The sequence below is a fragment of the Vicia villosa genome, linkage group LG5 (genome assembly GCF_029867415.1).
Source record: "Vicia villosa cultivar HV-30 ecotype Madison, WI linkage group LG5, Vvil1.0, whole genome shotgun sequence".
Lineage (NCBI taxonomy): Eukaryota > Viridiplantae > Streptophyta > Magnoliopsida > Fabales > Fabaceae > Vicia > Vicia villosa.
In genome coordinates, this window is record NC_081184.1 from 155,856,111 (window position 1) to 155,869,291 (window position 13,181).

The window sequence follows — 13,181 nt, forward strand, 5'->3', positions numbered from 1 at the left end:
AATCGCGATGGAAGAAAAGATCTCATATACAGAACTACGGTTGCGTCGGGGTCCGAATTTGTCAAACATAAAAAAGGGGGAATACAATTGCAGTCATCGTCAATACCATTTTAGTTTTGATGGTTTGTCAATTTGCATGTATAGGAATTATTTTAGTCATCGCATGCCTGTACTTTGTTGATTGTATGAATTTATTTGTATTATTTTAGTAATTCAGTTTGAATCATTTGTATTCATTTGCTTTAGCTATAACTAGTTTTGTACCTTTGAGAACATTTTCTTTTTTAAACTAGCATTGTGTTTTGTATCAATGTATTAAATATTACTCGAATCACAAGTTAGAATGCTAGAATCAAGGTTGCAAAAATGTTTGATTTGAATCATTTATAGTGTGACTCTAATCATGAAGTCTTGTGAAAGTTGAGAATAAACTCTATCTCATTTGAGTCGAATCACAAAAGAGTGTGATCCGAATTATGAGACACACATGACTTGAATCGTGACTTCTATCATTTCTTTCCAACCTTTGATTCAAGTTGATATTTCTTTTATTTGAATCATTACTTTCTGATTTGATATAAACACATTGTTTTTAGTGAGACTCTACCCTCTAGGACCATAATTATTCCATCTCTTTTATTTTTGTATATGATATAGAGAGTGTAACCAAAATGGGTAAGAACTCAGAGAAAATATGAGGTAGCACTCTTGTAACATCATTGTGTGTTTTTGTAGTAGAACACAAAAATTAAGAGAGAGAGAGAGAGAGAGAGAGAGAGAGAGAGAGAGAGAGAGAGAGAGAGAGAGAGAGAGAGAGAGAGAGAGAGAGAGAGAGAGTTGATTAATCAATTTATATAATTGATCAATCTTTGAACATTCACCAAGAACCTAAAAATCTATTTTTGCCAAGAACCTTGAGAGAACCAATTGTGTTCTTCATTCACCAACACATATCTCATTGTTGCACTTTTTTATTAACCCCGTAGAATGTGAATCTTGTGAGAATTTGTATGTGATATTCTTTAGATACTATTCATCATCTTCATCATATGTCAAGAACCATTATTATGGATCTTAAACTCTAGAGATTGAGTATGAGAGGTAGACTATGAATTCTAATGTTTTTAGCTGATATAAACACATTGTTTTTAGTGAGACTCTACCCTCTAGGACAATAATTTTCCCATCTTTTTTGTTTTTTTATATGATATAGAGAGTGTGACTAAAATGAGTAAGAATTCAGAGAAAATATGTGGTAACACAATCTCTTGTAACATCATTGTGTGTTTTTGTAGTAGAACAAAAAAATTAAGAGAGAGAGAGAGAGAGAGAGAGAGAGAGAGAGAGAGAGATTTGATCAATCAATTGATGGAATTGATTAATCTCTGAACATTCACCAAAAACCTAAAGATCCATTTTTGCTAAGAACCTTGAGAGAACCAAGTGTGTTCTTCATTCATCAACACCTATCTCATTGTTGGTACTCTTTGATTAACCTCGTAGAATGTGGATTTTGTGAGATTTTGTATGTGAGATTCTTTAGATACTATTCATCATCTTCATCCTTTGTAAAGAACCATTGTTATGGATCTTAAACTCTAAAGATTGAGTATGAGAGGTAGACTATGAATTCTAATATTTTTATTTGAGGTTATGTTTTTGTGTATCAGATGGAAGAGTTGTTTCTTGGACATGAATTTTGGTTGTGTGTTGTTCATAAAAAGAGAATAATGTCTATATACTCCATTGAACACTTTGATGAAACCATGTGAACGTTGTCGCAGAGAAAAGTTGGGAGCTATCCAATTATTCAAGGCTAATGGCAATCGCTCAGACAAGTCTTCGTTAGATTCAACGAAAGAATGTTGCAGAAATGAATCCTGGAGTAGGATATTGTGGATAGAAAGATTATTGATCAATATCATTGAGGAGCTTGAATGTGATAGTCAAGTATTTACATCAACATAGGGAATTTCCACTTGATATGTGTGTAGGCTAATGTAGTGTGGCAGTTAGCATTTGAAATGATGATAGTTTGTTGTATCAAAATACTTGTATATTAATTCTTGAAAATAGTGGAAGACATGATTACTTCCCAAAGATTTTAAACCATTGAAGACTGGAGTAAGTATCTACAAGTACGATAGCACCAAATCAATATATATCTTTGTGTACTCTCTTTCTCCCTTATCTCTCTTTAATTTTCTACATTCGATATGAAAATGTTACATCATAGCATACTCTGTATGTCATCTAGATTAGATCATGCTTGTAGTGATTTATTGTACATGCAGAGGTCTGTGTTGTATCAAATCAATTGAATCGTGCTTAAGCAGTTTGTGATAAAAAAAACATGTCTATGTTGGGATATCAAATTGCTTGGATCAAGCAACTTGAATTATCTAATTTTGTTTATGTCCTTGTATTGATCATATTCTCAATGATAACATTGAAATATCTTGGTTATAAATTATATTGATGAGCTTATAAGCTTCCATCTTATGTTGTTTTTACTTCCGCCAATCAAACTCTTATTTTGTGTTAAAAGTTTTTGAAATGTTTTCAAAAGGGGGTCACTCTATTCAACCTCCTCTTCTAGATCTTTTTGTATTTATATTTCATACAACAAGGGTGATCTAGTTTTGGATCCAACAATTTGTCAAGATGTAAATATCCAACAAAAAAATTTTAACAAAAGAATATCCCTAAAAATTATTTTAGCAACGAGGCGGATGATATAAAGAAATTGATAAAATATTAGATGTGATTTATGCCTTGACGAGTACTCTCAAACTGAAGAAAATATGAAAGCAAAGTCATCAATAGATCAAGTTCATGTGATTCCTACCGAACAAAAGGAAGAAAAAAATTATGTGTAATTTGTGTCATGTATGTGGCCATAACAAAGGATCAACTGGTCAAGCTAATGACCATAAAGAAGCATCGAATAAGAGGCAATCACAAATTTGTGTTATTTAATTTATTTTTTTAGTATTTGTGTTGTTATTTTAAATTAATTTATTTAAAGATGAATTTATTTTGATATGTTTGAACCACTTAATTGGGTGAGTAATGTTTTATTAATCTGCAATTCTAGTATTATTTAGTTGTATTTGTTCTTAATTTTTTTTTGTATGTTTATGAATATATAAATTGATCTATGTTTTGAATGATTACTTGTCCTAACTTTTTAAATCTAATTTAATTTAACTGTTCAAAATTAATAATTTATTTAATAATAGAGAATTATAATTTTGTGATATAGAAAATTAACGCGTGATAAAATCTATTTTGATTTCAAATTCACCTAAAAAAAATTAAGAAGTTATTATTAAAAGAGTGAGTTATACATAGGGGTGGAAACAGCCAGACCGACCTATAGAGGCCTATGGCCTAGCCTATATAAACTCAGGCCAAATCAGACTTATTTAACAAAAAGGTCAAGTTTAGACTTTTTTAAAAGCCTATTTAATAAAATAGGTCAGACTTTGGATATTAAAAAAAACCTATCAAGCCTTATAGGTCGGCCTATATTTTCATGTATATTAAAAATAGACTAAATAAATCGGTCTATATTTGCATGTTTATTAGAAAAAAGACTAAATAGACAAACCTATATATGCACATATAGTAGAACAATGGCTAAATAGGCCGGCCTATATATGCATATGACGACTTATAAGATTTCTTAAATAATATGGACTAATTGAAAATCATAATGAAAATAGGCTTTTAAATAGACTTTTAAATAGGCTTTCACGCCAGGCCGGACTCTTAAAAAGACCATATCAGACAAAAAAAAAGTCTATTTTAGGCCACAAGCCAGACTCAGGTCTTTCAAATTTATCTTAGGCCAGACTCATGCCTTATAATGTCTAGTCTAACCTAACCTATTTTCACCCCTACTTATACATCAAATAATTGAATATAATTATTTTGTTAATTCTTCATAGTAACACATTTAGCGAATAGACGCAATTATGATCTGATGACCAATAAAAAATATAAGAAAGATCTGGTTGTTTTAATTCTAATAACATTTATTTATTTATTTTCTGTTTAAAACTAAACTTTTATGAAAAATTTCAAACTTAATAATTTCTGTACAATGCTATTATTAAAAAGATTATGAGGTTATTATTAAAAAGTGAGTTATACACCAAATCATTAAAGATATCTAATTTATTAACTAACACATTTATATTTAGCGAATAGACGCAATTATAAATAATGACAAATAAAAAATATAAGAAAAATCCTGTCATTTTAATCTCCAATAAAATTTATTTATTTATTTTCTTTTCAGTTGAAAAGTAAACTTTTATGAAAATTTTCAAACTTAATAATTTCTGTACAATGGTATTGTCAGGGACATAAAAATCTTTAGTATGTTCTTAGACATTAAAATCTTTACTCATTCAACTATACTTATCATGTGCAGAGTTCTAAATTATTATTATTTCTATTATTTTGTTACTATTATTATTATTCTACTTCAAAATGGCTGAACCAGTCTTATAAATAGTGGTATTTAAATAAATGAGCGCATTTAATATATGGTTCTATACTTCCACAAGTTAATGGAAAAAAGTCAGCGAAGAAAAAATAAAGAAATGGGTGTCGCCATACAAAACTTAACATCTTGAGAGTAACATGGCCCAGGCTGTTCATAAGGATGACCAAAGTTAGGCTAATTACTCTTCCATTCACATCTAAATCTATCCAAATCTATCCACAGTCTATATTTATTGCTCTTCATTTATTATTTTATGAGATCTAATAATTAAAGTGAGTCAGAGTAATTTATTATTTGTGTTTATTATTCTATAAATAAACAATAAATAATACAAATATGGAATCATCTATTCTTAAAATGTTCGTGGTCTTTAAATATCCAAAATTCAATTTTAATTTTTTAAAATATTTACTTTGAACATTCAAAATTTTATATTTATTAAAAATAAAAAAAATTAAAATTAAAATCAATTTTTAAAGTATTTATGAAGAATACAAAGATATTTAACCCCTTTTTCACTCATCTCGACTAAATGAAATATTAAGAATAAATAAACTAGTGTTAATTTATTCTCAAAACTATCCATTTCTTTCTAACTAAAATTTCAAACTATAAAGTTATAATACATTTTGTAAATAAATAAATTCATCAACAAAATTATTATTATTATTAAATTTATTAAATTAACAAATTTTATATAATTAAAACATTTAATTACAATTTTACTTTTCATTTTTTATCTTATTCACAAAAATAATCTTGTGTTATAAGTTTAAAAAAAATTTAAACATCTCACTTTTTTACATTATAAATTTATGAGACTTTATTTTTTTGAATTATAATTTTTTCATTTTCATCAATCAATCATATCACATAATAAATTAAAAATATTAGAGTGACTTAGCATGATATATAATCATGATTGATTGTGTAAAACTATTTTAACGTGTCAATATATATATTTTTTCTCATAAATTTTATAAAATATTTTTATATATGATTATTTGTCACTTTTCACAAATTCATTTAAAAATGGAGATATTGTCAATTTTAAATATAAAAACATAAGGGAATGATGAAAACAATTCTTATTTGGAATAAGACTAAAACTTATTAAACCTAATTAAAATTTAAATTGACAATTTATATATAGTTTAGTCAAAATTTATTAAACTTCCGTATAAAACTAATTAGAGAGAATCATAATATAAAGCAATATTGATACTAATTTATTATTAAAAAAACAAAATAAGAACAATCTGAAAACAAGAAAGAATAAAATAAATCAAAATGTATCTTTTTCTTGTATAGATGTAGACGCGCGAAGAACGTGTCAAATGGTGCACCAATTTGTCAACATATGGTCCCACATTACGGAGCCGTTAACCGCCGCCGTCCATCCAACAACCCATGCCGGAAAACCGTCGAACACTCCGGCAACTCACCAAGGTCAGCAAAAAGCAACTCATCTTCTTCCCCCATCGGCAACATTAACGACTCCATGTCAGCATCGAATTCCGCCATGATAGAACTCTCCAGAAGAGCTGACGACGTCGTATCCATCTCTCCCAACCACCCCAACTCGTCGTCAACCAAGGTGCCAGAAAATTTCTCCTCCGGTTCGACCGGGTCTGGTTCGGTTTTCTTGACGGAGAGTTTTGTTATGTTTCTTGAAACCGGCCATGGGTGGTTGTGGTCGGAGGAGTAAGTTATGACGAGCATTGTGGGGTCCACGCGGCTTCTCTCGACTTGTTTCCTTGCTGGACAACCTTTGCAACTGCTACATCTGTAGTACGCTCTGTGTCCCAATTCACACACATACACACAAGAGTTTCACAAAACAAAACAACCTACGATCAGTTTCTCGTACTTTCAACAAATTTACCTTAAAATTACAAAACATGAGTGTGAAATGTGAAGTAATGATCTATATACTATACATTTAAGACACGAGATATAACTGTAATCAGTGTCGTAACACTTATATCGGTTAAAATTGCAAAAGTCTTTACACGCAACACGTTAGATACAATACATACCTTGGATAAGGAGAACCTTTGATGGGTTTCTGGCCGTATTTTCTCCATGCCCATGAATCAGAAGGTGGGGTATTACTCTCTCCTTTTAGCCTTGATCCTTGAGGTTCCTTGATTGGGATTTGCAGCACCCTTTTCTGTATGGCTCTTCTGCTTCAATAGATTCAACAAAAACAAATTGCATTGTTAATTTGAAACTATAGACAATTAAACAAATATTCTCTTCTAAATTTATGTATATGGTTTATCTGATACATCTAAATCAGATACATAAATTATTCAATGATCCCGAAAAAGAATGACCAGAGAGGGTGTATGAATTTGTATACTAACCTTTTCTTAGATGGTGAAGAGATGGAAGTGATAGAGCCATCGATGTTGAATGTGGTGGAAGAAGGAGGGGAATCTTGAGACATGTAAGTGTCTTCTTCTTGAGGTGTATATGGGTTTTTGAATTTACTTTTCATTTTTCTTGAGATTTGGAGCTGTTTAGCTTGTCACTTTGTGGTAGGTGTAAGCTTGATCTAATTAATATTATGTAGTGATTAATGTGGCTATAGTATCTAAGCATGGAATGGGTTTAGGTAGATTACAAAATGAGAGGCAAAGTGGACGGATTAGGAATTTAAGGGAGAAGGAGGTGAGAGATTAGGGGAATAGGCTTTAAAAATTGGGGTTCATATTGACAGATTGGCTACGCTACATTTATGGTCTTTGTTTAATAAGGGACGTGCGAGCAAACACTTCATCTTATGGATTCTCACACTAATTTAACAATATGTGTATGTCATTTGAAAGCAACCTTTGATTTTTTAATATATGATAATTATTTTTAGGGATAAACTCGTTGATTAGTTGAAGGGAACTAAGTCTCCCTTTTTGTCCTATTTGTGCAACCTTTCGATCAATCCTAATTTTTGTGTACGTCATATTTGAGGTGTACCTGTTTTTAATTATTAAATAAATTTATTGTATGTATTTAGATTAGTCTTGACAACAAAATTCGAGATAATGAATATATATTTGAATCCGTTTTAAGTTTGGCGAATAAAATTCACTTGGGTTGAGTTTCGGTTAACTACTACATATAATATTATTTCACCTCAGACGCGAAGAAGATATAATCTCGGTTACACATGCTAGGTAATAAATTGCAACATAAAAATTTGCCACTTTACCTTATCGATTTTTAAATAACCGAGAAAAAAAGTGGCACTGATTATGGGTTCGATCTCCAGCAACTATTTTTTCTTTTTTTGATTTTTAAAACTGTGCTACTTTTTACCTCGATTTTTAACGATAATCGAGAGTAAAGTTCTGTTTACAAAATTTTAGTCTTAACTTGTTTTTTTTCGTTTTAATCTGTAAAGCATCAAATTTGTTGACAAATTCTAAATCTCCCTCCTCCTCCTCATCATCAACAACACCAATAATAACAAAAACAATATCACTAGAATTCTTAAACAATAAATCTCAACCACAAAAACAACACCAACAACAAATAACAATAACAAAATCTATAAAAAATTTAAATATTAAATTTCAACAACAACAACAACAACAAATAAACAAAATCAATATAATCGTTAAATATTAAATTTCAACAACAACAATAACAATATTAAACATTTTACTTGATACAACTACAACTAACATTAATAAGTCATTTTCATGTTTTCCTTACTAACATTAAATATTTTTAACAAGAAATTACTTTAGAAAAGATTACATAAAGAAACCAACCTTAAAGTATTTTCTTACTCTGGTTTTCATTATCATTGTTTTCAATATGTTAAGTTTAAGTTTAAGCACTTTGCATCCAAGATGGATAGTTGTGGCATTCACATTTTGATTTACTAGTGAGAGTTTCATGTGGATTAATGAGTTGACAATGTCTTGACCATTGTAACTTTATAAATGGATGATAAAAATTCGTTACTTAATTTTTTTTATTCAAATTGGTCATAACTAAAAAAATAAATAAAAAATACTACTTTACCCCTCGATTTTCAGCAAAACTGAGGTAATAGGTCATAAAATATATAAAATTAAGAGGTGATAAAATGTAGTTGTTGGAATTTGAAGACGTGTCCTCTAAATACTTTATCCCTCGGTTGATAGCTCAACCGAGAAAATATAGGGTATTTTTTTTAAAAAAAATTAAGTGTGACGCGTCTATGATTTACACCTCAGTTTTTTATTTCGTGACGTGAAAGTTTTATCATAAAATATATTATTTATAGTAGTGATCCGAGTTTGAATTTTTTTTTCAATTACAAAATATGAATATGGGTCGCATAATATAAACACCAATATTTACTTTAATCTGCTTCCAGATTTTTTTTGTTTATATTGGTAATTTTACTTTGTTATTTAGTTTGTATAATTTAAATTATTAGTTGTACTGTTAATACTTTGATATTTTAATTTTAATTTTATTATTTAAAATAGGTGTAATGTTACTATGTTTTACTTTGTAACATAGTTGTATCGTTACTATGTTTAAAATATTTTAATAAATTAATTAAAATACAAAGTTCATGATTTGATGTTGGGGAATAACAGTACGACGTTTAAAAAATTGATTACATTTTAGAGATGAGAGTGGAGTGGGGATACTCGAACCAGTTTAGGACGAGTTTGAAGTTCAATTATTTATTCCTAACATAACTCGAAATCGAAAACAAGAATCTTTGTAGAATTCGTGTTTGGGTACGAGGAAGGTAAAACTTGGATTCACCTCGCTCAGTTGTCGTAATTGTACGCTAAAGAATGAAGTATGAAGAAAGGAAATCGGGATGCAGGTTCGTTTTCATATTGGTGAGTGTTTCATCTTGAAAGCAACAAATGGTTATGAAACATATATGATGTGTGAGAGTTGCCTTTGCACGATTGGTTGTTTTCCCAAATGAGGTTCACTCTCCCTTTTAATGACTCTGACGTTAAGGTCATGAATCACCAAGGAATTTCCCCTCACAGTTGCATCCTATGAGTTGGGCTTACGTTAAGGTGTTCGAACATTGGCGTGTGTAGCAACCTGCCCTAAAAATTTCAGCTTTCGAGTCGCCACCTATTCTAAAGGGCGAATAGGAAACCCTACGCAGATACGAGATTCAGGGTAAGTTATTATAATCAGGCTGAGGGAAGGTGTTAGGCACCCTCAGCCCTTTCCTAAAGGCTAATGTTCAAAGATTAGGGTTGCATGGCAGGATTTGTAAAGAAATGTGGCAAATAGAATTTTAATGACATGATTGAGATTTTGAAGAGGGGGACTCGCCTTGTTGCCAAGTGCCTACGTACCTCCTTAGGGAGGATCAGAGTCTACGTAGTTCGGGGACAGGGTTGTACGCCTTTAAGGTTTGAAATTTGATTTGAAGGTTTGAAGGCTTTGAATAGCCTATCGTAGATAAAAATCTGTATTTTGAACTTGAAGTTTGAAAGATGTTTGAAAAGTGTTTTGAAGTTGTTTTAGATGTTCTGGGCGTACAACCCTGATTTGGCACAATTAACCGCAATGATCAATAGGTTCGATCACCATAGTCAAAAGATTAGGGGTTTTGCACCATTACCAATTCAAATCGATTGATTCGATTATCACTAATAATGAATTAATGTGTTTTTATTATGTTTTGTGAATTTTATTTTGTATTGTTACCCCTCATAATCGATTAACACGATTACAAATAATAACAAATTAAATTTAGAACAAGGCAAGATTAATCATCACAATCAATAAGATGATTGCAACCATTTAATCGAATATAGTTTGGATTTATTTTAATTAAATAAATATTTTAAGAAAATTAATTATTGCCCATCATGACTAATGGATTTAATCGGAACGAATCAATAAGTTAGAAATTTAACATTTAAAATATATATTAACTTATTTATAAAAATAAATTATTATATAAATAAATATTAAATATAATTAACTAAAATATTTAAATTAATTAAAATAAATAAGTTAATTAGTGTTTTGATTCAGTGTGGCTGTTAGTAGGGCGCATGATATGGGGAATCAAAGCTGGGGCGTTAGATCTAGAGCTAGTGGAGATTAAGGGTCAGATCTGATGGGTGCATGGTGTTCTACGCTCAAGTGCATGTACTGGATCAGGAAGTAGTTTTTTTTAGAAAAATAATGAAGGAGGGAAGGCTCGAACCTGCGACCCTCCACTCCCAAATGCGCTCACTTACCACTCCAACCATGTTACTTCAGTGTTTGCAACACGCGGTTCTTACTATGTATATTAACATCATGGGCACACACTGGAAAGCGCGCGCGAATTTAAACGCACGAACCAGATGATGACAACACATCATCTTCCCCAAAACACCTGCAAAAACCCTATAACTTTTGCTACGGTTTTGCTACTAAAACCCTCGTAGCGAATAAGACCGGGAAAAACAGCGATTAGCGTACACCTTCACATAAATGAAGCGCGACCTATCAGTCCTCTCCGTTTCCCTCACACGAATTCAATCCAACCCTTTTTATGATCTAATTTTACCCCTAAAATAAACCCCTAAATTTGAACCCTAAAACCTTGCTCGGCCGTTAATGGTAACACACAAACAGACCACGCAGACTTCACTTTAATCATCCAAAACATCCACAAGCATCATATGAATCATAACACACCAATAATTTAACATATGAATGCTTTAATCATGCACATCGAGCAAAGATTCAGAACCATGTACCTGGACTGATATGGAGAAGTTCTGGGGTTGTTGATGATGCTTGAGTATCCAGATACGTTTAGAATTCCCCAAGGAAGAGTTTGCAATCTTCAAATCCTTCTGAAACGCCCTAGATTCTTGAAATCGATTTTGAATTCTTGAAGCTTTTTTTTCTCTTACACTCTTGCCTCTGGTTCGAATCCTTCCACCCCTAATCCCTTGATCTCACTTCTCTACTTATAGGAGGACTAAATTAGGTCAAATACCCAGCCCAAGACTCCTTGAATCCAATCTTACCAAACTTAAGAAAATTGATTTTGTTTTCAAATAGAAACTTTCTATTTTGGCCCTCTTTTGTGTTGATTTCTTTTCCATTTAATTGAGCACGAAAATACTTCATTATTTTGTCATAATTGTGATTGGAAATAATCAACATGAATCTTTTTACCATAATATATGATTTTTTCAATTATATCTTTTTAAATCATTTTTTAAATGAAATAAAAATCAAATAAAAATCCCATAAAAGGTGAAATTCGTGGCACATGGTTTGGATAACTTATGGATCAAGTTTGAGTCATAAAATATAGGCCCACTTGCAAGAAATTCAAATTGGACCTCCTTTATTTCACATTTGGTCCTCCAAAATCACCCAACTTTAATCAAGCATATCTCACTCAATTTTTAAGCTATGAGGGAGTTCTAATACTTTTTGGAAACCTCAAAGTGTCCTCTACAAGCCACTTTGGAACATATTTTTCATTTGGAGCTTTTATCTTGATCATATCCTCTTTGACAAAAAATTGCTTTTGGAGGATGCCTGAAAAGGACCTGTAATCTTTTGCACTGTATCTCTCAAATGAATCATTTCTAGCACTGGCTTGTGAGAGACAAAGTTGTAGGGAATCCAATTTTCTTCAAAATAGGCTTTGAGTGGAGAATTTTTGATGTTCCATGTGAAAGTTATGCCCAGTCAAAGTTGTGTTGACTTTCTCTTAAGAAGCCCTAATTTGAACCTTTTTTGCATTTGTTCATCTCTGAGTTTCTATTAATGGAATCATGATCAATCTTTGGTCAAATGATGGTTATGCACCTCTACACTTGATTTTTGACCAATGATCACAGTTTGAATCATGCTTTGATTGCAGTTGACCTTTAAGTCAAAACAGTTGACTGTGGATCATCTGGACTTTTGAATGAGTAATCTTTGGGACTGGATCTTAAATTTTGAATTATTATAGGTGGCATATGGGAGGGCAAATTTTGGGGTATGACAGCTGCCCCTGTTCAATCTTCTTGAACGTGAAGAGGTAGAAGATGATTGGACACTGAAATGCCCTGAAATTTGCTTGCGTAAGGAAAGAGCTCTGTGGGAGATGGGCTTATAGATGCCACCCATTTGTCTGGCAGGATACTTTTCTAAAGCATATGCTTTTCTGGCCTTGATCATTTGATTGCATTTGAGGAGAGAAGAAGTAACGTCTTACATAAGACTACCTGAAGAGGTTTCTGGAATGGATATGAAAATTTGTCTTAAAGAAGACCATCTGGCAAGGTTTTTGGAAACGACGATGCTTGTCTCAGAAAAGACTACCTAGAAAGGTCCTCAGAAAAAGAATGTCTTGAAGAAGACTACCTGAAGAGGTTTTTTTTTTTGAAAAAGAATGTCTTAAAGAAGACTACCTGAAGAGGTTTTTAGAGAGGATTTGAAAGCGTTTTAAACAAAACTGCCTAGAAAGGTTCCTATAGAGGATGCGAGATATTTTAAACAAAACTGCCTAGAAAGGTTCCTATAAAGGGTATGAAATGTTTTAAACAAAACTACCTATAAAGATTCCTATAAAGGATACGATACGTTTTAAACAAAACTATCTAGAAAGATTCCTATAGAGGGCGTGGAATGTTTTAAACAAAACTACCTAGAAAGGCTCCTATAAAGGATATGA

At 31.3% G+C, this 13,181-nt stretch overlaps 1 protein-coding gene across 1 annotated transcript; it reads right to left on the reverse strand.

Annotated features, from left to right (window-relative positions):
- Window positions 1-5,502: 5,502 nt before the first annotated feature.
- Window positions 5,503-7,270, reverse strand: LOC131607890 (probable WRKY transcription factor 65). The gene is made up of 3 exons (XM_058879842.1): window positions 6,886-7,270; window positions 6,556-6,705; window positions 5,503-6,314 (listed from the first exon to the last, which is right to left on the reverse strand). The coding sequence occupies exons 1-3, from the start codon at window positions 7,017-7,019 to the stop codon at window positions 5,888-5,890; spliced, it is 711 nt and encodes a 236-aa protein (XP_058735825.1). The 5' UTR covers window positions 7,020-7,270; the 3' UTR covers window positions 5,503-5,887.
- Window positions 7,271-13,181: the final 5,911 nt, after the last annotated feature.